General features: G+C 47.5%; 1 protein-coding gene across 1 annotated transcript in view; it reads right to left on the bottom strand.

Moving 5' to 3' along the window:
- Positions 1-7,788: 7,788 nt before the first annotated feature.
- The window catches only part of GPC3 (glypican 3), a 145,979-nt gene continuing 128,968 nt past the window's right edge, over positions 7,789-24,799 (bottom strand). The window contains exon 8 of the mRNA XM_084535133.1: positions 7,789-8,403. Within this exon, the coding sequence (XP_084391259.1) occupies positions 8,231-8,403 (173 nt within the window). The 3' untranslated portion in view covers positions 7,789-8,230. The remainder of the gene's footprint in view (positions 8,404-24,799) is intronic.

Below are 24,799 nucleotides of genomic sequence, written 5' to 3'. Positions count from 1 at the left end.
AAGCCCTGGATGAGGCACATAGTCTCAAGCTCTAATTACTTTCTGCTTAGTGAAGAGGCGAAGTGTTTGCTTTTCCTTACCAGGTTTAAATCAAAGCACATCTCACGGGAAAGGTGGGAACCAGAGTGCAGCTTTCCCACGGGGATTGGTCCAGCCTCACAGCAGCACTGAAAAGGGCCAAAAACCCTTGAGACCTTCCTGTGCCAGCCACACGCCAGGCCAGAAAGCAGCAGCTCAGGGCTGGGGGTAGGCACAGTTGCAGAGGACACTGCCGCAGCACTCTGGGAAAGCAGAGCCCATGAGAAGTCCCCAAAATTCCCCCCACTGCTGGGATGGAGACACGACCAAGTGCACCTGTGGCACAGCCCAAGAGCATGTAGCTCAGTCCAGCAGCAGGGGATTGCTGCACAGACACAGACACAGAAGGCAAGGAAGATGTAAATGAATCCACTCTTTCCCCATATGTTTGACTTTAGAGTGATTCATGCACTAATTCTCAACTTGTTTCTATTGCAACGGGCAAATTCGCTTTATCCTCTTTCTAATAGCTCCCTTGGGACCTGGAACAATAGCCCACTACAATGAGCCCTAACAATGCTGCTGGTGCCGCTCCGAAGCCCAGCCCTGACCTTTGGTGTCGCACCAGAGGTGTTCGCAGGAAGGGCGAGAGCGGCTGCCACCACAGGCCCCCACGCATGGGGTCTCCCCCCCCCCATCCCATTGCCCACCACAGCGAGGGCACCCTGTGGCACCAGTAGAAACATTTCTACAAAATTTTTGCTAAGGGAAAATGAAGAGGTTTTGAAAAGGGGGTTCTGTGTGTCCAGTAGGAAAGATTTATGTTTTTCTAGGCACCTGCAAGTCGCTGCTCCCTGAAACACCGCTAGGCATGGAATAAGCTTGTTGCAGGGAGGGATGGCAGATGGAGGAAACTGCATGCCCTAGGAGTGACTTCTAGGGCTGTGCCACAGGTAAAACGACCATGCCACGATGACACAAAATGCAGAAGCCATCCCCAGGGCAGCAGGACACAGCACAAAGGGGCACACACAGGGCAGTGCTCGCTGTGCACAGCAGCTGGGTGGCACCCAGCACCACCCAGCACGTTCCCATGCTGTAGCTTGATGAGAGGCAGTAATTAAGGCAAGAGCTACCAGCCCCCTCACTGTCATCAGTCATCCGCCACCAAATCAGCGTCCTCCCGCAGACCCTGGCCCCTGCTGCAATTACCTGGGCCAATTAGCACCCTTGCTGCTCAGTCAGTAGCATCTCTGTGCTGACCAGCCAGGCCCCCTGCACCAGCAGCAGCTACTGGAAGTGCTTGCAGAAGGGATGGACCTACTTTGATTGCAGTGCTTGGCATGGGCTTTCTCTGACATGCAGCCAGGCACATGCATGCACCTTGGTGGGCTGGATCCCTCTTCTTTGACATGGTCACAGGAGGTTCTTCTAAGTTCCTCTATGGCGCTGCCCACAGAGCTCAGATGGTCACCACAAATACATCGATGGGAAACGGGGGTGAGTTGCTGCAGGTCTGACACCCTGCGCCAAATCCCAGATCATTCTGCAGGTTTTGGATCAATTTTATAAGCCATTTATGCCACCATCCTCCCTTTACTTTTTTTTTTTTTTTTTTTCCCAACACACTGTTTTTCTTTCAAATGGGAACAAATACACCCAATACTAGGAATTTTACTAGATAAAGTCCAGATGACAAGTTCTCAGAAAACAGTGTCAGCTGCCGAGATTCAGCTTCAAGAGACATCATCCAATGCTAACCATAAACAACAGGGGCAACGAAATGTCTGGCAGATCTTGAAGTGACACGAGATGCCTGTGCTCCACAACAAACCGATTTCACACCACGGGAAAGGTCACCACTTTAATCCACTTCTCGGAGGAATGTATACAAATGTCATTCTTCTTAACATCTGTAATTAAACAGCCTCTTGCTTTGCTATCCACCCTATGTTTATTTTCCCATTTGCTAACATGGTGGATGGTAATATAATATGACACTGAAGGGGTACAGGCTGCTACAGACAGGTTTTCAATTTTTTTAGTGATTTGCCTGCAGAGAGGTAGATTTGAAGGGTGGTTCTGCTGCTTGGATCCAGCAGCTATTTCCTTTCTGGATGTGCAGCATCTTTGTGCACTGGAATAATAATAGCAAAAAGGACAGCAAAAGCAAACAGAAATTGTTGGCAGGAATTCCAACGTGTTGACTCGTTACAAGCAAATATTAAGGTCTCTGCTAGGCTCTGATGAGGGAGGCAATAGCCACAAAACCAGGGAGTTGTCATGAGGTCTGCAATTCTGCTATGGCAAAGAGTGGTTCTCGACGTTGGGAATGTGGTGGGGCAGTCAAGTAAGGTCTCCTATGTGCCTCTGGACACCCTGGAGCATCAGAAATAACACCAAATAATCCCTAACAGTGCTCTTTCTTTCCCATGGAGTGCCCCTGGTGCCAGCATGAAGGCTTTTGCTGGGAGGGCATTGACTGGTGGGCACAGAAAGGGGACGCAGCCCCTTGCAGCCCGGGGGCAGGCTGTGTATTTCAGCTCTAGCATGCTTTCAGCAAAACAACACCACCATGTTTATTTTCAAAAGCACACACTGCTTGACAAAATAAACGATATTTGATTAATGCCGACTGCTTTTCTGTTTTTTTGAATGCAGTAAATTCGCTGACTGTATAAACATGCCAGGGCTGCTTCATCTGCCTATATCAAAATTTCAGTTACCTCATCTCTGGGGAATGTCCTTCAGTAACATTTTGACAAGCTTATTTAGGGTTTTGTTTGCTGCTTTTTTTTTTTTTTTTTTTAACTCCACTTTTACTTCTTTGGTCTCCCATGACCAAGCAGAAGGCAGAAGCCCGCTACCTGATCCCAACAAAACCCACTGCCTCTCTTCATGCAGAGAGCTTCACTGTTTTTACGATGTGCAACATGTCCCTTACACCAAGATTTGTCAGTGATCCTAATAAAAGGTAGAAAAAACAAATTCTCATGCTGAGGACCAGCAAGCGTCCTCCTCCAGTGGGATGGTTTAACATGCTTCCCCTCCAGCTGCACATTTCCACACCTTTGTACCTGGGTCCTTGCTAAAGCAACAAATAATGCATGCACAGGATCTGTAATTCTGCTGACACCCAGCTGGGTCAACCTCACCTCTGGATTTGCTGCTGATCATGTAAAAAAATCACTGGGTTTATGGGAACAGACACCTGCTTCTGGGATTGTGGCTTGTGATCTGGTAAAATTTTAGCAGCTTTGTCAATCATTAAGCTGCAGTGCTGCCGAAAAACTCAGGAAAACTCCCAGCAAGGTGCCCGAACATTTGGGAAGCAAATGGTGTTTCTGAGATGCTTTAGCTTAGGTAAGAGGCTCTTCAGGACACAGCTTGTCCTGAGACATGACAGGTCCCCCCAGCGAGCTGGGAACCGGCATGGTGCTGCATGCTGGCGATGCCCAGCTGGTGACGAGGTTTGAAGGAGGCACCTCAGCAGCACATGTGTTGTTCTGAGCATTTTGAGGTCTCTGTGGTTTCCTGGATTTTATCTGACAGATTTATGAGATGTCCGGTCCCTGCCTGCAGCCTGCTCAGCCCCTGCTCCTTGTTCCTTCACCACCCCTGCAATTGCCACTGGCTCCCCTGAGGCCTCATTGCTGGGTTGGCAGCTGCCAAGAAACCGAAGGAGAAAGAAAACAAAACTGCCAAGGAAGTTGGGCACAGGCAGTCATCTCTCCCTCTTGCAAAACAACAGTGATCAGTGGGCCGTCTAGTCGGCACTGTGGCCTGTGCCTGAACCGAGCACCCTCCTCTGAGGCCAGGGAGCAGCTGGGGATTGCCCTCTCAACTGGTGGCTTCTCCTCTGCCCTACCCATGGATCAGCAGGCACTGGTTTGGACTCAAAATCCAAACAGTTGACAGCACATGCTTACGTGTCCCCCTTATTCTAAGTTGCAGGAACACACTCACGTTGGCTGCCATGCTCACAGACATGCCTGGTACGTGCTGCAGCCCCTAGGTAAGCGATGCTTTGTTTCGGTAGAAAGCACCAGTGAACCCAGTCCTACATCCCCGCTGGCTCCCTGCTTGCAAGTGCTTCAGCTCTTTGCTCGTGGACATGAAGGAGCAGTTCTGAAAAACTCCCCTGAAAAACAAAACTGAGATATTCTAGATCTCACTTCCCAAAACAGTGAGAGCCATAAGCACCAGCTGTTTCAAGCAGCTGTTAAGTGCGTTAGATTACAGCGTTCCAGGCTCTAAACTATTAGTCAATTGATTAATGAACTGGGATTTCCCATCCAACAAAAATATTTTGGTTTTGAATTATAATTTGATGCATGGTTAGCACAGAAATACATTACACATGTGAAGCATGTGTTTGAATCTCGGCCCTACCCCCAGACATCAGCAAAAGGTGCTGGCTTTGCCACCTTCTCCAGGCTGCTCACAAACCCACCCAGAGCCTCATCAATGCTGCGAGCAGCAAGGTGCTGCTCCATCCTGCTTGGGCACGGCGGCAGCAGCAGCTCCTGGCTGCCAGTGTTCAACAAGAGCTGCAAAGCAGAAAGTGTCAAGAGCTCAGCCACGAGGCTGGAAATCTTCCCCAGGTCCTTCTGCCTGCACGAGGCAGACCGCACCAACCACACAGCTCTGCAGGCGGAGGCTTGGGGATCAGAGTCAGGAAGAGCCAGGGACTGGCTTCTGGGTTTCACTGCAGGGCTGGAAATTATCTAGAATGTTTTTTTGTTTGTTATTTTTACTTTTTTTTTTTTTTTTTTTTTTTCCCCATGAGCACCTCCTTGACATAAAACCCTGTGTCAGTTTTCCCACTGGCAGCAAAACAGACAGATATTTACTCTGGCCACATGCCTCCCTGGCCAGGCACGGCCGCTGCCACTTACCCACATTATCACGACAGTGGGAGTACAGCCGAGCCACTGCCCCAGCAGCTCCTGTTGCCTCAGCTCTGTGTTTCCTCGCTGGGTTATCCTGTCCTGGCACACCTACATGTACGTGCACAGGGGATGTAGCAGTCCCCATCCCCTGATGAAGACGTTCCACCCCATGGCAACACAAGGGACAGTGAGCAGCAGTGGCGTGCAGAAACAAGAATTTCGTATTTCTCATAGCATGGGAGTAAAACAATGCCCAGCTGACCAAAACTGAATCCCAGCTTCATTTCACCTTAGTGGCCAGGGCGTATCTTGCTAATGGCAGAGCAGAGAGGTGGTTACAGGGCAGAAGTCTGCTCAGACAGAGATCAGTGAAGGGAAGTTTCATCCCGTCATCTAACAGGGTACTGCAGCACATTGAGATGGCAACAGGGAGAGTGATGGGTAAGTCAACTCTCAGTTATGGTTAAAAAAAAAAAAAAAAAAAAAGGAAATTTTGCAATAGTTTATAAGCTTCACGCAAAATCCTTGTGAAAACATACGCACACAAACTCACTGCAGGGCATAAATCAACAGCTTTTCCCAAGTTATAATGCATTATTTTAGAAACTTGGCAGATAGAGGGCTCAAAAATTGTCTTTTTTTTTTTTTTTTTTTTTGTGATCTCTTATCATAACAAAGTCTCAAACAACATAGCTTTGCTAAACAGCACGTCCATGCAATGAGAAAATGGGCTCAGCATGCTACAGAGGGGCTTTCTGTTGACAAGCATCAACATCACACTGGGAAAACCAAGCAGCCTTTGTAAAATACCCAGCGAGGCACAGCCTGCATTGCCTTCCTGAGAGAAAGCACTCCGGATGTTCACTGCAGAAAAGCTGGTGCCATGTGCTGCGCCATCCTGCTATTTATCCAAGGAAAAAACAGTACATGCAATATTTCCAACACAGTCCTAGAAGCAAGAACGTCTCCTATTCTGGCACCAGAGACACGTGCCAGGGCAGACGTAGCACACTGCCTCTGAGCAAACACAACAGCCTTCCTGTTCCCACCCCCAGTGCTCCAGGGGGATGAAAGGAAACGATCAGAAGGGAAGAAGTGACGGGAATTCAAGTGGCTCTAATAAAATATTCCCTTTGGTGGAGCAGAGGCTCATTGGCACAGCCTGCCGTGGTGCAGACAGTGGTGATGGGGAGACCTGGGCCAACACAAGAGCAAGAGGGTCAGGAAATGCCTCTGCTGGCAACAACGTGGCACCAGCACTGCTTAACCTCCCCCAAGTACACTCCAGCACAGGCAGGACAGGGGTGTCTGAGGTCCAGAGGAAATCTCTGGGCTGCCAGCCAGCAGGTCCCGCTGCAGCTCAGCCCAGCCCTACTCCCCTCCATCAGGAGTGGGTGACTGGGAGTTAACGTCCCCATGCAGAGGCGTGGGATGATCAGCCCGTTCTTCTTTCTCTGCCATGGCTTATGAATCACAGCACGGCAGACAGTCGCAAGCCTTTAAATCAGTGTCAGCGAGATCAGCCCCACCACTTCAAAGTAAGAAGAGGTGAAGTTTCCGCTCTCCAAACCATTTAATTGCGTGGCTTGGATTTATGTACTTTCTCTCAAACATCGTTGTTTTTTTCTTTGTTTTATAAGGTCAGAGGCACAGAAATATTTGAAGCATGCACGTGTGAGTGTGCGTGCATGCGTACACACACATATTGCAGCTTAAGATACTGCAGATATAATCACTCCAGTAAAAGCAGAACCTTAAACTGAAGTATGTAACCATTTTGGCCAGGAATCAAACCAAACATTCCCTGGCCCCTGCCCATCCATTTAATCAGCCTAACAGAAGCCTTTCTGCGGTGCCCCAAGTCCCAAGCCAGGCTTTCCAGGCTGCCCACTCCAGGAACAACGCAGAGCATCGCCTCTCTCACAGGGGAGGTGACTTGAAGTGCACCATTTATAGAGCAACTGACCTTTATTTTAGAGACTGTTTAAGCAAAGTAACATGCAAAAAAAAAAAAAAAAACACTTGAGAAAGAGTCTCATCTGCCTCTGGGCTCCTGCAAATCCTTTTCTGTTCCTCCTTTGTAGCACAATGTGTTGGACGCCTGTTATTCATCCCCATAAAGCACGGCGTGTACATCCATGCTGTCTGTCCTTTGGCTGGAGCTATGTTCGCAGATTTCCCATGGGAAAGGGGGTGCTTTGCTTCAGAGTACTACCAGGGCGTTGCATGGGCCACAGGGCCCCATGCACCACCACCAGGGAAGATGTAGGGGATGTGGCTGTCTGCACGGAAGGACTTCACAGGACCCAGCTGGGAGGTGAAACCACCTGCAACCTGTCGTGCTGCAGGTGTGCTTTGCAGGAGCACATCCCCATGCATTGTTGTCTGGAAACAATCTGCTCTGGAGACAGCAGCCTGATGTGTGCATCTTTGGTGGGCACCCACGGCTCCAGCCAGAGCCCAGAGAGAGGAGAGGCGCCTGCGCTCTGCCTGCAGCACGCTGGCGAGGCACCTCCTCCTTCATGCTCGTCCCTGGCTCCTGTGCTGGTTCCTCCCATTGCTGCCTACCTGTGCCAGGAGCACTCGGGGGCTTGTGGGGACCTGTGGCTGGAGCAGGGTAGGTCTGGCCCCTCTGCACACAGGAGCCAGCAGCGGTGGTGCCAGGACGTGGCTGGGGCTGATGGCAGCGGAGCCACAGCAGGAGGTGGCAGATACCTGGTGATCCCAGCACACGGCCATTCCTCTTCCACAGCGTCTTGCCTCCTGCTGTACATCTGACCTTCTCTCTCCTGTCTTCACATGCCCTCCATGTTATGCACCTGGCCCAATTCCTATGGGTGACTCTTGAATTTGGAGTAAGTACAAAAACTTCTCGAACTACAGAAAAAAAATCTGTATTAAGTCAACTGGGAACAGGGGTCTGATATTTGCTGAGAGTATTTCATAAATCGTAAGTATTCTTTACCCCATGCACATTCAAACAACTCAAGATGAAATATGCTCTTCAATTTAACAGCAAGGCAGACCTCAGTCTTCAAAAACTGCTAGGAACAATTTAATATCAACCTTCTTATATTAAACAGGATTATCTTTAAAAAGCACTGTTATGTATTTACTAGTTTACCATGAACAAACGCTTTTTTTTTGGGAGGGGAGAAAGAGGAGGGAAGGTGTGAAGATATCATATTATTTTATAAAACTGACTCAAGTCATTTGCCCTGTCTTTGGCAATGTGCATATATTCCAGGAGAGGTTCAGAATGTTTTCCTCACTGAAAAAAACAAGGACGGAAAGGCACCGAGTGCCACTGCTGGCACCGCTCAGGGCCAGCAGCCCAGCAGCAGCAGGGCCAGGGCAACAGCAGCAGCGGGGCCAGGGCGCGGGGCTGCGCTGCCGGGGTCACTGCTGGGAACCACGGCACCGTCTTTGCTTTGCTGATTCAGTAGCTGCTTGTTGGCAGAGGTGTCATCGATGTCCAGGTCGTACGCCAGCTCTGAAAGCAGAAGGAGAGCAATGGTTAGCGGGCACATGTGCCAGCACCCTGGCGCAGTGAGCATCCAGCCCCACCAGCACTGGAGAGTTTAAGGCCTGGCATGGGACAGAAGAGCTCACTAACCATAACAGGAGCCCTCCAGTCAGCCCCAGTCTCAGAGCACCTCCCAGTTCCCCACAACAAACCCGAGGCTTGAAAGACCAAAAAAAAAATCACAACTATAATGTGCCCCAAGTAAGAAGAGATGCTGGGATCTGGCTTGCTGAAGAGCTACTCCCAACAAAAAACCTGTTTGTGGAGTGGGTGTTTAGCAAAGTAAAAAGCATCTGCTCCCCACGCACTGCAAGTATGGATGCAGGAGTGAGGAAACCCTGGCAAGCACAAATATCCCCCATGAACCCACAGCCAGCAGCAGGCCTTGCTCACCAAGTACCTTCTGGTTTGAGGACCTGAGGATCTCTGTATTGTTGGAGTCTTTCATTAAGTGTGTACAAAATATGTTCCTTACAGCACTTGCAACACACCCATTCCATCCCCTGTCCACCTCATCAAAGCACCATAGACCAAAGAATGCGAAAGGATTTCATGCCACCAGCATGCTGGTGTTGCAACATAGGGACTTTGAGATGGAGCACATGGGAGCTCCAACCCAAAAAACCATCCAGTATAAAAGTTTTGATAGCCCTGGCAGAGCTCACACAACAGTGTGGGAGCTGGGGAAAATAAGTAAGGGAAAAACTTGCAATATCATCAGCAAGAGAAAAACTTGCAACAAGCCATCGCTGGCTGCAAAGGACTTGCTGAGCAGTAAGCCACCCTGGTATCCCTGGGACGAAGATGAATAACAAAGTCGAAGCAGGCAATGTGGAAGGGCAAGAAACCAGCAATTCTCAGGATCAATAATAAAATGCAAAAGGTGTTTTAAGGTGCTGCTGACGGTGCTGCCATTGGGTGCTTGTACCTGCAGAGCATCTGGACTGAGGACACTGGGACACTCACTCCCTTTCTTGTCTTGCTGCCATCTCCTTCTGGGATCCAGGTTTCTCACCCGGATGGGGCTCCTCTGAGCCTGCCAGTCTCATCCCCAGAGCTTGGCCTTTGGAAGTAGAGGAAGCTGGTGGTTTCCATCAGATGAGACCGTGGCTCAAGCCTTTCACAAGCCCTTGTGGATCACCAGCATACTCATGGGCTTGGATCATCCCACCCCACCCCTGAGAAAGAATCCAAGAGGCTGAACAAACACTCCAGCTAAAAACGCCACATCAATCCAATGAGGACCATTGCCAAGGCAAACATGCTGGCAGTATTTCTTAATAAAAATACCAAAACACTACAAAACAAAAGTGTAACAATATTAGCATGACAAGCAAGGCAGCGGGGGCCATGAAGGAGGGTCAGAAATGGCTGACAAGGAGCACAAAGGGCCAGGTGCAAGCAAAACCTGCCTGGTAAACTGATCTATAACTTCTCCATCAGGTTCCCACAGGTACTGTGGTTCCTCTTCCCCACAGCTTTCCTGCTGTTCTTCTCAGGCCGCTTCCCTACAGAGCTGCACATAAATCCCCCATGTGGCAGGGCAGGCACTGGTGCCACCCTGAAAGGGAGGCCCAGAGGCCACCTTGTCCCTGAGGCTCCAAACACAGGAGAGGAAAAAGTCACTTGTCTGCCCTGCTGTGTTTTGGAAGGTGCTCCCACATTTTTCAAAGTCTCCTAAAAGCTGAAAGAAGCCCCATGGGGCCACAGTGATGGCATCTCCAGCTGGCCCATGCCAGCCTACCTCCAGGCCAGTGATCTGCAGCCCATCATCAGGGCTTTCAGGCGTTATGGCAAAACCAAAAAAATCCTGCGGAACTAAGTAACTACCTTTGCCCTCGGTTCAGAAAAATCATTTGAAACAGAAGAGTGTTTCAGCAGGCTCCTCAGCAGCACACAGGATTGTGACCTTCCCATTTAAAGTCTCATTCTGCAATGTTGTAACTTACAAGATCAAAGCGTTTGGTTCATGATGCAGTGGTTGAATCAGGTTGGAAGTGTCTGGTCCAAGTGTATTAAAATTACAATTTCACACTTTTTTTTTTTTTTTTTTTTTTTTTTTTTTACAGAGGAAATTCTCAAATTCTGAGATTTCACCTGAACTTTGAGTAAAGGCAATTTTTGAAATCATGAACCCTCACACCAGTGAGAATGTAAATTCTCTCATTCATTCTTTGACCAAATTAAAAAGAAAGGAATAGATATCCTCTTGTCATCAGAGATTAGGGATTTTCCTAGCTTTCATTAACTGCTTCAAAAGTTTCTGCTCGGGTGTGGTGTTTGTTGTTTTAAATATTCCTTGCCCTACTTCCTTCTCTGGGCTTATTTATATTCAATTGTACTTTTAGGCTGATAGATTTAGCCATACATCTTTTATTTTGCATTAATAATGGGTCTTTAACTGAAGCAAATCCATTTCATTTAATTTCTAATGACCTTTGGTACATAGAAGGAAGAAAAAAGAAAAAAAGTATTATGTTATAACTGACCAGAGGCCAGCTGACAACCAAGTCCAGGCAACAACACCATTCAAAACAAATGACAATAACAATCACTTTTCAAAACGCAGAATAGAAAATATTCCTAATCAGGTACTTCCTGAGTGGGCTTCATTACAAGTCCCAGCCTTTGTCAGGCTGCCTGGCCAGTCCCCAAGGACTCGCTGCATCACTGCATGGTGATGTACCATGGGTCCCATGGCTGCTGGGAACAACAGATATGGAACCGCAGGATGGATGGATGGGTAAAAGAAGCTAAACTACCACACATGCCATTTGTTTTTTTCCATCCCAAATTCTGCCTTTAACACTGCAAAATAACCAGAGATAGACTGGTCCTCTGCCTCCCTGCTTCGACAGCCCCACTTCCCAGAAACATTCCACTGAACTGCCCCAGCAGTTAGTGATACCCTAATCTGCAAATTCTGTAGTTTCTAAGTTTGCTATAAGTGGCCTTTTGGCCTGCAAATGCTTTTTTTTTTTTTTTTTTTGTGGGGGGGAGGGAGGAGTAAATGACTCAAAAAATCTGTTTCTGTTTATAATCAGTTGGAATCCAGAGGGTATTACCAACAATCTGCACTAATTACATATTCAATCTTCACTCATTTTGGCCCCTCTTGTCCTCTGGGTTGCGGATTAGATAATCCCCTTAAAATAATAGTCAATCATTAGCTCTGCTATTTTTTTTTTTTCTGCCTGCAAGCCGAGCGTGCTGTGCCATTTCCTGCAGTCCCTATGCAGCTTGTGAAAGGTCTCCAGCTGAACACAGACCGCTCCCCCCGGAAGCATCTTTTGTAACCAAAGCCCCTCTAGCACAAAGCTGCCGTGCAGAATGCTCACAGGACAGCAAAAGCTTCAATGGTCTTTCCTGCCTCAGCTCGCAGCGTGGATGACCAAAACCACTGCCAACCCCCGCTGAAGTCCACATCCACAATATGAAGCAGCGACATTCTTCCATGGATTATGACTAGAACTAGGTGTACCTCCTCTGCACAATTTTATTGGGCACAAATCATTAAAAGCTCTTCTTCCTGAACTGCACTAGCTTTGGACACAGCTACAAAAGTCGGCTAAACCAGGAGGGGATTGTTTTGGAGTTGGCATAATAAGTTCCACTGCAGTTGGCACAGAAAAAAGCCAGGAGGATAAGTACTGGCATGCCAGGAGCATTAGAGCAGGCACGCACATTCCTGTACAAAACACACCAATGCCTACTAAAACATCCCTTTCTACCCCTAAAAGGACAAGAGAGCCTTAAGAAAATAACTGATAGCAAATACCAGTCCGACAAATGACATCAAAGTGGGCAGTGCCCAGCTCCAGCAGGCTCGCAGGCTGCATTGGCAGCTCTGCTGGCCAAGCCAGGAAAGGAGAGCCCAGAGGCAGGGAATGTCATCTCTCAGCCAGGCATCTGGGCTGCCTGCCTGCCAAGGCAGATGGATCCAGAAATGGACCTAATATAGTAACATATTCATAATCGATGGCCGTGCATGAAAACTGCTTCATGGAGCCACTGATAGCTCTGCTGGTGCCTGCACAGTGGCAGGGGTCGCAAAGGGGATGCCCCCATGGGCAAAAGCATCATGCCTAACGCAGTGTGTTCACCAAATGGGGCTGCCAAACAGGCCAAAGTACTTACAGGGATGTGGTGATGGTCCTTGTTTGCAGATGATGGAAATTGTGGTGTGAAGGGACCAGGGAATGGATCGTGACCACGTGTTTCCAGTAAGCGCAGAACACATCCAGTAGGAAGGCCATAGGCATGCAGGGCAGCTCTTCAGGCTCCTACAGTTCTCATGGTCAGTTGTGAACATCTGCCTGTGAATCCTTCAGGACTGGTCTAGGAACATGTGCTACCACTGTGGATGAGTATTACAGTCTCCGTAGCACACTGATTTATTTATTTTTTTTTAAGCAGCATGCCTTATCTGTCTGGGGAACAAACTATCTGCCTGTGGATGCAAGAGACTCTGGCTATCTCCAAAGCAAGACTATTTCTGAAAGGGAAAGGTGTTACTGGGCTCAATAATCCCAAGTTATTTACCTCATTACAAGGTGAATCATTGGAGAGTACGACAGATCAGACTGCCTGACCCTGGTTGCTATCTCTTTCCATATCTATAGCATCAACTGATTCATTATCACAGGTGTTTGCACCTGAAATCCAGAAGAACAGCCCAATTCCCTCGCAAACCAGTCCTGTTTGGACACTAAAAGCTCACCTCAGCCTCTAGTTACCTAACTTTCTCATACAAACTCTCATACTACAAACATACATCTACCTCCACAAAGGCAACATCTGAACACATCCATAGAGTTACACTGCACACACAGCCACAACTATGTGGAGAGAGCTGGTATCTTCAACCCTCTGCTTCTCCAAAACACCTTGAACTCTTCTAACAAGCAAGGTTTCATCTCACCAGGGAGGTTTTGCCCTGTGGGTTATTACCACTAAAATCCTGGAGCACCAACAGGTTTGCCAGTCATCTTCTTGCGCAAGGAGCTGCAACAGCCCAGCCGTAGGTGTGGCCGCGACGGCGCGTAATTAAAGCGCTGAGCCGGGGCTGGCCGTGGCGCTTGTGTTGGCATGGTTGTGAGATCACCGAGATGGATGTGCAGCATGTGCATGGTCTTGTGCCTCTGCTTTTCTACCTCCTCCGCAGCAATTTAGGAGGTGCGGCTCTTGGCAAAATGGATTTGGACAGGAAAAAAAAAAAAAAAAAAACACAAAACAAAACAAAAAGAAAACATCCAGCTCAGCATCATCCCACTGCCACCGGCGATGTGGCCAAGGGAGCCTGGCGCAGCTCAGCAGTGCGCGGTAAAACCGACTTCCCGGGCAGAAACCCAAGGGAATCAGGTTTGAGATTGCTGATTTGCAAACCAAGACTTTTTTCCACTCGCTTGCTCAACACCTCCTGGCTGCTGGTGTGCTGTGCATGGCCCGCAGCCTGCAGCACGTGCCTTCATGGGCAACCCAGAGACCACAGGCACCACGGCAAAGCAATGCTGGTTGGGGAGAAAATCCCCCACGATCACAGCAACAGGGAGGTAGGAACCAGGCTGTCTGGGGGACACCAGCACACAGAGATGGGAGGCTTTGGAGCCAAGTTGGGAAGGGTCCAGGTTGTCCAGCACAGAAAGACGAGGAGCTCCAGGTCATGGTGCATCCCAAATGTGCCCAGGGTATGCAGGGCAATTGGCCACAAGCTCTATGGACAGCTGGTACATGAACCCTGGCTGTCCAACCCACAAAACCACCACAGAAATCTTGTCCAAGGATTTCCTTGTGCTTTCAGTGGGGCAAAAAAGCCCAGCACACCACAAAGAATGGGGCAGAAAGGCTGCACCATGACCTCAATTCAAGCAACTATCCCTCCGCACCACCTCAGTAGAGGCTGGAGAGGAGGAAGGACCATCATTTGTGACCTGGACCTATGTTTACCTTGAAAACATACTCATTAAATGTCTTTACTCCTTGGTTCACTCTAGATTTACCCTGAAGAGAATCTGGCGTCTGCAATTGCATTAATCATTTTTCCTTTGGCAGCAAGTGAAAGAGTTTCTGAACCGTACTCACAGAGTGGAGCCACAAAAATGTGTTTAGCAAAACACGTTCATGTAATCTATTAAAAATTAACAAATCTCATTAGCATTATTAATAGAAAGCACCAGAGTCCTTGTACTTTGATGACGAAGCAGCATTCCCCTGTCTGATATCCAGATGTACTGTCCAGGAAAAGAGCTGGTACCTCAAGGAACTAGGAGAGAAGAATTGAAAAACTGAGAGATAAATACGGACAGCCAACGTCTTCAAAGGCAGAATAAGAAAGAAAGAGCAGAAAAGATAGAAACAAAAGACCATGAACAGATATGAAGTAAGGCAAGAATGTAGGACAGGGTCAACCAACATCTCTCCAGATCCTCTGTACACCTTAGCCCATCTAGACATGGAGTCACCCCTCTCCCTGCACTTATCTCTGGAGACCTTCAAGTTCTAAACCCACAAACTGATCCCTTCTGATCAGTCAGAACTGATCAGTCTTCTGTCACCTTTGACATCTAGAACAGTCTTGATTTTGGGAGGTAACGTTATCAGTGTCAGCAGAGCAAAATGAAATGCTCCAAGTTTCCTCTAATGACCAAAACCAACTCATCACAACAAACATTTCTTCATCTTTGCTCCCGAAGATTCTGCAGCCATAGAAAACAATGGTCTAACCAGGGGACAGGATAGAGTCCCTTCTTCCACAAGACTGACTTGGTCCTGAAATAGATAATTTACATCTTTTCCATAAGCATTACAGTCAAGTGAAAAGTGCACCACAGATTGATCCTTCAACTGCTATTGTCATGTGTAGCAAAAGCTCTTTGCTACAGAGTGACGGGGACAGGCAGCTCTTCCTCACGTTCAATTCTCCAAGCTGTGGACATTTAGTGACACGCATGCACTAGAAAGACCCACCAAAATGCAAACATAAGGGGAATGCCAACGGTCCCTGGCTCCCAGATGCCAGCCGGTAACAGCAGCCCTCAGGGCAGTAGGATGTTTCTCAACACTTGATCAGAAAACTCATGGTGGTGTTACGGTACCCAGGAACATCTGACGTTTTCCTTTGTGACTCACTGCATGTGGAAACCAGGCTTGAACCATGCCCAGGCCACAGAGATTGGGGTTCTTGGCATGGATACTCCAAAGAGGCAACGAGAAACGTGCCTCTTCAAACAGAAAGGAGCACAACTTTGTGCAATGTGTATGCTCACTCAAAAATCAGACACCACCAGGTCACCATTCATGATGCCAAAGAAAACACTTGGAGTGAGATGTCAGGTCACAGCCCAAGAATCTGGGCTGAGCACTGCTGCACATATTTGCCCAGCCTGCCCTGCTCCTAAAGTAGCTCCCTGAGGTCCTGTGCTCAACTGCCCAGCCTTGCCGGCACAGAGGGAAAGATATTTTGCTTGTCCTGCCCTTGCCTGGAGCATGGCTGGCCCAGGAGCACTTGCAGAGCACAGGCTGAGGTGAGAGCACTGCCAAGGGAAGGGAGCCGAGAGGCTCTAGTGCTGCCCAGCTTTTTTAATTGCGTTAAGCTGCTAAAATAAATAAATAAATAGAACCCTGGCTCCGCATTAAAACAGCACTAAGTAACTTCAACCCATAAAAATGGAGTAATGCAGGAGGCCCTGGGAAACATCACCATGACCGGTTTTCCGATTTTATATAGAAGTAGAATGGTTGGGTTCACAGACTGGAACTTTTTAATGGCTCCAGGTCGTGTTCCCTGTGCTGTGTGCTGGAAGGAGCCCCAGGAACAGTCACTGAAGTCTGAAACCAGGACCTGGCTTTACACTTCTGCACGGCTGCAGAGAGAGACCGACCCAAATTAAACCCAGCTGCTCACCAAGTGAACGTAATGTCTGACGCAAAACCAGGGCTGGTTCCTGCTCCCTGCCTCCCTCCTGGACTGAGCACAAAGCCTGTCCCAACACACCGCTGGAATGACGGTGCTGAAAGCTGGACGGTGGCAGCAGCTCCCATGGGAAACCCAGCATCATCCCAGCTGAGCACCAGGACACCAAGATTGCGGTGCTGTGAAGGATCCAGCTCAACACACTTGCTCTTTCCTAGTTCCCCATCATTCTCCAAGACCTGTGTTTTGAACTGTCAAGCTGGTGCCTGTGGCTGGAACCATGGTGAAGCTTGGGTACACCACCTTGGCTGGCCCTCCCCCAGGAAGAAACAGCAAGGGAGGGAAGGGATCAACCTTGGACTCCTGCCCTGCACCTCCCTGGGTCAGCTTGGGCGTGCAGCCATGGAGGATACTGGGGACAGTCACACAGGAGCATCCGATTGCACAGGGACTCATCCATTGGCACTGCAAGCAGGCAGGTATCAGCCAAGCAGTGAGACAAGGTGGCAATGCAGAATGGCTCCATGGCCCAAGTCCATGAATGCCTCCCCCTCCATCCTATCTTGAACACTCATGGCTCAATCTCAGGAATGTCACAATCACAGTGGAAAATCAAAATAAAAAAGCTATGTAATCCAGTTTGTAAAGCCCTTGAAAAACACAAAATCCTCTATAAAATGGATTACAGAGATGTTTCCTGGAAATCTAGAAGTGCATTTCAGCCTCCCTCCTCTCCCACCCTTCCAAAAAAGGGAAAAGAAGCTAGTGACCCACGGCACTCCTCCCCACACACGATGTGCCTGCAATGAGCACTCTTTCCTAGCAGCTCCCTACCAGGCCCTTCTATGCAGATGGCAAACTAGGTGATTTTGCCCTAGACATTGATTTGGGGCATTATCTGCTGCATTTACCCAAGCCTATGGGGAAGGCAACATGCATCCCTGCATCAGGGAAAGGGGGAGATGCCTGCCAGCCTCTTGCATACTTTTTGGTTCATCCCTTTCCAGGTGGACCCCCAACAGGCTCTAGGGGACAGTGCAATGCACTGCTGTGGTTTTGTGAGCTGCAGGAGCCCAACAACAGCCACAAAGGGACATGTAACCCTGCAATATACCCAGGCCTGCAGGTGCTCAGCAGGATAGTGTCTTCTTGAATCAGAGCAGTCTTGTAAAAATCCAGGTATCTTGCTTGGCTGTGCCAATGGTGACAACGTTATCAGCTGAAGAAAGCCCAGACACTCACATGCCAATGGTATAAAAATATTTAGCTCCAATACCATTATTATTCTGTTAGATTAAAATATGCATTTTAAAATATTGACTCAAGTATCCACAGTCAATGGTGGTGGATCAATTTTCTGTTAGGAATTTTTATATTGTGAGAGTTTTTGTACTGTCATTCTTATTTGGAACAAACAAAACAATTGCAATATTAGCATTCCCAGCAGAGCACGCATTTAAGTTCCTGACCTGTTATTGCTCAAGGACTTCTGCAGCTGCAGATGCCTGCTCTGAGCTACAGCTAGGTCACTTTGAATGATGCTCATAGAAGAAGGATCAAAACACTTACAGCTTGATCAAAAGGACATTTTATGAACACTGCAGCCAGAGTTAAGTGCTGATGTGAATACTTACATTCGCCTTTATATTAGCTCAGCTTAGTTCTAATAAAATTAACACCCTTTTAAATAATGCACTCAATTTTTATTTGTTTCATGTTTTTGTGCCTTATGGCTTTGAAAACATATCCTCAAAACCTTTCCATCACTCTGAGAATGTCCAGCTGTGTTAGGATCTGGAAATCAACTTCTCCAGCGGAATAAGAGGAGTAGCTGCTTGTATTATTACTCCACCTGCTCCAACCTGGACTTATCCACCAAAGGTTTATTTATTATTTTTTTTTGTCTACCACAAAAGAGGCTAAAATAGTCATAGTCTTTCTTTTCCACAGTAGAAATAACTATCTGTAAATAAACAATTAAATACTGAACTGCATGCACCAGCAGTATCAATGCTTCCTTGAAAACACAACAGAAAAAAACAAAGCAGTGAAAAATCCAGTCTCTTTTCTGCTCTAATACTTGCACATTAGAGGAAAAATGAACTTTCCAGTCCAGGACAGGGAATGTCTTATTGGTGCAATACAGCCATTTAACTGTTCTTTAGAGATATTCATCTCAAAAGACAGAACAGAAAGAGCATTTTCCCCCCTTTTATTTATTTATCTTTTTTGTGCCAACTCACCTTAGCTGAAAAGCACATTGAGATTGTAATTATGGGAAGGCCTCATCTAGTAGATTTGTAAACTCAGCTATCAGCTTGAATTACTGGAATTAGCAAGGCTAATTTAATGTCACTGTTCAAAATAGCTCAGATTTGGAATTTCTTAATGGCCTTAGGAGAAGGAGCCTTTATGCATACTGCAATCTAGGCTTCATTCTTAGACTAAATTCCTTCTCATAGATTTTGTGAATGCCCTGTTTTGTAGCCAACACAAACTCTGTCCAGTAAAATAATGTAAGGACTCAGAATGAAAAGAGATTAGCTGTTCCCTGCTCCTGTTATTTTAAAGCAGAAATAACTTTGGCTTCTACTGATTCATAGACAAAGCTTGAAATGCAAAGCATGCTCAACTCTAGATTCAGCATGAAAAGGACCTTAAAATATTCCCGAGTGCAAGTAATGGACTTATTAGAGGGATGAAAAGAGCCACTTTTCACAGAATCCCAAGCTCCTTAGTCCTGTCATATCAATAATCTTGCTTAAGAATTTCATTCTATTTACATTTCCCTTCAAAATATCTTGCCCAACTCATATGAAATAAAATGTTTATACTTTTAAAGAGCCGATTTATGTCCGCTAGTGTTCAGTGGCAAGTGTTGTAAAATGTCTGCGGATCACCCAAAACTTGAGCGTGCGTGACAGCATCAGGATAGTGTGTGACAGAACAATCCTGTACAACATGCAGTTTTACACCTGACAATTTGTAAATGAGGAGGTGATTTTATAGACTTGGTTAAAAGCATCATTTTTAAATAATGGCAGTCAATTGTGCTGGAACTCACTGTACCTGCAATCTGTTCTCCTCTCCTTTATGTTTAACACCCACAAAAACAAAGCTGACAAAAAAAAAAAAAAAAAAAAAAAAAAAAAAAAAAAGCTTTAGAGATATCAGGAAAGAAATCTGCCTGGCTGTACTTAAGCTACCAAAACTTACTATTTTTTTCACCCAATTTGCTTAGTCTTTGCAAGACAGTTTAACAAAAAGTAGCACTGAACTAGTAGGGGTAATTTTGACCCTTTATTTTGAAGAAGTGACTAAAAACCAAAGGTAATTCAGGAAGAAATTACAAAAGCTGGTATAGAAACAATAGGAAAGCAGACAGAGTTATCCCCTGATCACTCCTTTTTAAGGAGCACAGTGGGATTTTTCTCCACTCAGCTCCATGTCCCTGTGACGATTGGCACTGGTCAGGAGTGCAGCAGCACGGTGGGGAGATGAGATGCATCAAGCTACATCTGCACCGGCAGAGACCCAAAATCCCAAAACACTGAGCTGTGACGAGTGGCCTTCCCAGGACAGCCTCTGCACGATGCGTGGCACTGGACAGTAATGGCTTTCACAGACCTGACCACAGGGTTTTGCTCTGGAAAAGCAGAGTGTGGAGATTGCGTGCTGCTATTCACCCAAAGGTCTCGCAGCACACCACAGGCATTAATTATGCTTCCTGCTTTGCAGAGATTAATTAAGCACTGAAGCCTTGTGGTCCTAAGGAGCCAAGCACAAGCTTCCACTTACTAATGGCTAAAACCAAGCTGACATGGCAAGGAGGGTTCGTGAGCATCAATGGGCAAGCTGGGAAAAGCACCCGAGTGCCCCAAGTTGCTTTGCAGCAGCATCTCCCTCTTTCTAGCATGCTTTTAATTCCTCCAGCTGGGTCCCAGCAAGTCCCCCTTCAAAGGCAGCCGTTCAAGGTTTTACTCTGAAAATGCTCTTTCTGACAAGGCATGGGAAACAGACACACCAGGGAGCAACGTCCCACAGTCATCTCTCAGTGCACCCGCCCAGCCCTTATTCCTTCAGGACCCCAGCCAGTCTTTGACCTCAGTGGTCATTTTTCTTAAGGATGAACTCCACAGCCCTGGTGAGAAATCAGCCAAGAAGCAACAGAAGGTCCCCAAACCATCCTTGCTTCTGCCTGTTACATGCCACTGGCTACCAGGCAGCTGTGTTACCCCTCCCTGGGTGGGACAGGCTGCAGAAGATGCCCCAGCTGTGTTTTTCTGCCCATCCTCCCAACCCCTCCAACCCAAAGAAGCAGCACTGTGAACAGAGCCCTTAGACAAACGATTTGCCTTGGGCACAGGTGCCAAGAAACAATGGATTTAGATAAGCAGCCTGTGGACCAAAACCACACTTTTTCTTTCGCTCTGGGCTTTTGTAACAAATAAAAAAACAAACAAACAAAACAAAAACAAAAAACACATATGTATAAAAAATGATACTGGTGCAACAGAAAGCTGGACAGCAAAGGGGGATTGCCAGCCCCTTCAGCTAACAAAAAGTGCTAGCTGTGCTGCAGCTGTAGCCTGGGAAACCCATTAAGACCACATGGGGTGTCAAATTGTATGTAACATGAGTGCCGGACTTGCAGGCACCGTGTGACGGCAGCCCCACAATGGAGCCGGGCGGAAAGCACGTCCAAAGAGACCGGAGATGACAGAGTTTCTCAGCACATGCCTGCCTTTGCCTCCAAAAGCACGGAGGAGCAGGTGAACAGGCATGGCCATGCACAGCCCCCTGAGGAAATGCTGTGAGTTTGCTCCAAGAGACCTGAGCCGCAGTTGCGGACAGAGGAAACATCCTCCAGACCCTGCCATGGGATGCACAGAGAAGGATCTCAGGGACAGACCCAGGCTGATGCAGGTGTCCACCTGTGGAGCAAGGTTTGCTGTAGGAGCTGCATCTGTTTGCTTTGCTTTATGGTCAGTGCAGTCCCACAGCCACCCAGTTCCCCAGAAAGACATCTCCTGTTGGTGTGGGGAGATGAGTGGGAGGCACGGGACTCAGAAACTGAAGGATGTAAATGGCAGAGGGATTGCACAGGCTGCAGAGGACTCCCTGGCTACCACAAAGCTATGGTGTGGCTTAATAGCAAGTGACTGAAATAAAAAAGCCCTCACTCCCCAACACCTGCTGCAAGATGCAGCAGAGCAAACATTGGAGTTCCTGGAGAGAGCAACCCACCAGCACCACAGCCCTGCTCCCACACAGTACCCAAAACATTTCCCCTGCCAGGGATGTCCCACAGCTCTATATCATCCCCCGTGCCCAGGGAGCCCTGGAGCATTAAAAACCCAAACTCGGGTTCTGCTGGCCAGAGCCAGCATGTTGGAAATCAAGTTAGTCAGTGTGGGGGGGCTTGTAGGAGGTTTCAATGGGATTTGAGGGATTTGGTAGCCTCTGGGCAATCCCACACAGTGGTCCCAGTTACCTTGTATCCTACATAACAGGACATGGATAAGTATTTTTACAGACAAGTTTCTGCTCTTTAATATATGCAGCTGATCAGGGTTAGTCTTACTGCCATTAGCAACCAAAATCACTCTCAAACTTCCTGCTTCCCCACCCAAGAACAGCAGTTCTTTTCATTCAATATGTAGAAATACCTCCTCACAGTCTGCTTATTTTTTTGATTTTATTTTATCTTTTTTGTCGGTACACAGAATCATTTTTCTTTCTTCTACATTTTCTAATGAGTTCTGGCGGTGGGAAGTTGTTTGTAAATCACGCAAGCATTTGTTTTACTGGAAACATCTGCTTTAACACATTTGTCTTGAAAAAACATTTTTTTAAACAAAGGTATTAAGCTGCAATGTAAATTGGGCACATCTGTTTATGAGTCACTGCAATAGCACTGCCTCCAGTCCACCAGATCACACAGATCTCCAGGGGCCTGATCCAGCAGAAATTGGAAACTTAAAGCTCACTCTGCTCCCTTTTCCAGCACTACTTCTCACAGAGTATTGCTGACTGATTTAATAAATTAAGGCCACTAAATGGGAAAGACCTATTTAGCATCTGCTAATAGCCTGAAGTACCTGGCTCAGTTCATCAAGGTATTTCAGCCGGTGCCCAGCTGTACGCATGCCCAAGGACTGATTTCAGTGGCATTATTTGTGTGTGTGCGGGGAGAGACTATCGGACCTTCCTCTGCCTGCAGTCCCGTGCTGCCTCTGTTATGTTCAGCCATTCAAAGCATTTAGAGAAGCAGAGTAGAGGGAAAGGCATCAGCTGAACCTCCAAGACCCCAATGCCCACAAGCTGGCGTTTGCTCCCCAGAAACCCAACAGTCAGTAGACCTCAGGCAGGAGAAACCACACAGCTTCTTTCTCTGGAGTAGCTCAAGAGCAAATTAGCTCCTTCAATGCTTCAGGGGTAAATAAAGTAAACAGGGAGTGGGAAGGGGGCATCAAAAAGACAAGGAGATGGCTGAGAAAGGATTCCCCACAAGATCCGCAACGGTAATGCAGTGCACACAGAGCCTTTGCTATGCGCACCCAAAACACCACCCCCGGCTGCAGCAGCTCTTGACACAGCCCTCCCCTCCGGACAGACACCTCCCAGCAAACACACCAGGCTCCAGCAGCGACCTACCCAACCTGATGATCGCCACTGCCCCACATCTGGAAAAATCATCGTATTGGTGAGAGCACCCACAGACAGAATGCACATCAGCCACGCGGAGGGGAGAGCCAGCCCTGCATGCAGCCGCGTGTTTGTTGCATGGTACTGGACACACCTTGAGCCTTTTTTCATCTTTGCAACAGCAGAAATAAAGCTACGAGTGCCAGGAACAGAAATCAAATGCGACAGCACATCAAGTGCCCCCTGACAGCAGACACCAAAATCACAGACAAGAAAGTTTGCCCTTCGAAGGGAGGGAAAGAAAAGCACTTCTGGTATAAATGCATTCTTTCACATTCCCTGAGCTTGCCTTAGCAGATGATTTATGCGGACAAGGGAAGAGGAAGAAATATCACAGGCTGTGTTCTGCTATGATTTTGGGGAGCATACAACTTTTATTTACTTTTTACCGGAACAATCTACACAGAAACCAGAACAGGACAAGCAAATGTACCAAAGCTGCAGAGCAGCCGGTGGAGAGTTATCAGCGAGGCAAAGGATATTACTCAGACTCTGATAATAACCACCAGCTCCCACCTGCCAACTGCAGTCTGCATAACACAAAAGTCCAAAAACATGCTTCAGCAGATGTCTGACTCCCCAAGCAGGAAGCGTCTCCAGTATCCATGGGACGCAAGCAACTCCAAAATAGTTTCAAGTCCAATGAATTTACAGAGACTCAAGATACTGAGTGCATTTGAATTAAAACAGGAAGGGAAAAAATAAAGGATATGTATCACATTGCAGTTGCAATTTACATTTTAGAAATCCTGCTGGGAGTCCTGTGTTGGACCTTAGATGGTGACATACTCCCTGGCAGCCTGTCCAGCTGCCAAAGCAGCCGCAGCCTGGAGTGAGCAAGGTCCCACAGCAACCAGCAGTACCTGCCACTGCAGTGCATCCATCGCAGCACGCCTGGTTAGAAGCAAATAATGGCATATGACCAAGCAAGAGAGCAGCCAGCCATAGATAGGATGCAGTGACCCTGGACACTCAGGGACTTTCAGCATCCAGCAAGGGACAACCAAACAAGGCCTTTGGATGAAGTAAGGTCTCAAAAAATAAAGGCACTAGCAAGTGACGTCCTTGGGCTGGGACATTTATGACCCATGCTGGACATAGACCCAGCCTCCTGCTGCAGCTGCCCTGTGCAGGGCGACCCATGCGGGAAGTGGCTGGGACAGCAAGATATTGTCAAGAGCTCTAAATACCACTGAAGACATTTTCTGAAACAACAGAAGCTAGTCAAAATGCCAGATTTCCATTCCCACAGAAAATGTGGAATGCGCTACTGCTCCAAAGCAGAACAAAGGCAAAATGTGTCCAAATTTTCTGTTGCTTGAAAAAAAAAAAAAAAAAAAAAAGGCAAGTTGACTTGGGGAGGCCAAAACATACTACTCCAACAAAGTCCAATCAATTCATTTAGATTTCATTTTTCCTGTGGTGTAATTAAAACAATCTCAAACAAGGACAAAAAGCCTCTCTGAAGTGAAAGCTGACAATATTACACATTCCAGGATGGGCAAACAGGCTGTTTCTGCATTTCCCCACTGCAGGAGCAGAGAAAGATATTTGAATTTATTTCCAAAACAGAAAACCTGTCCAAAACCTCAGCATACTTCACCGCATCTCAGTTCCAGCAGAGAGGCATTCTCCAATCAAAGTCTCCCCATCAGAAAGCTTCCAACCTGCCCTAGAAGCACCACGGGGGGAGGTTAAGTTCTGGGGTCAGCCCTTTTTTAGCCCAAAGTGAGGTATACCATA

Source organism: Aythya ferina (assembly GCF_964211825.1).
Source record: "Aythya ferina genome assembly, chromosome: 13".
Classification (NCBI taxonomy): Eukaryota; Metazoa; Chordata; class Aves; order Anseriformes; family Anatidae; genus Aythya; species Aythya ferina.
The sequence above is the reverse complement of the archived record's forward strand: the minus strand, read 5'-3'. Positions and strand labels throughout refer to the sequence as shown.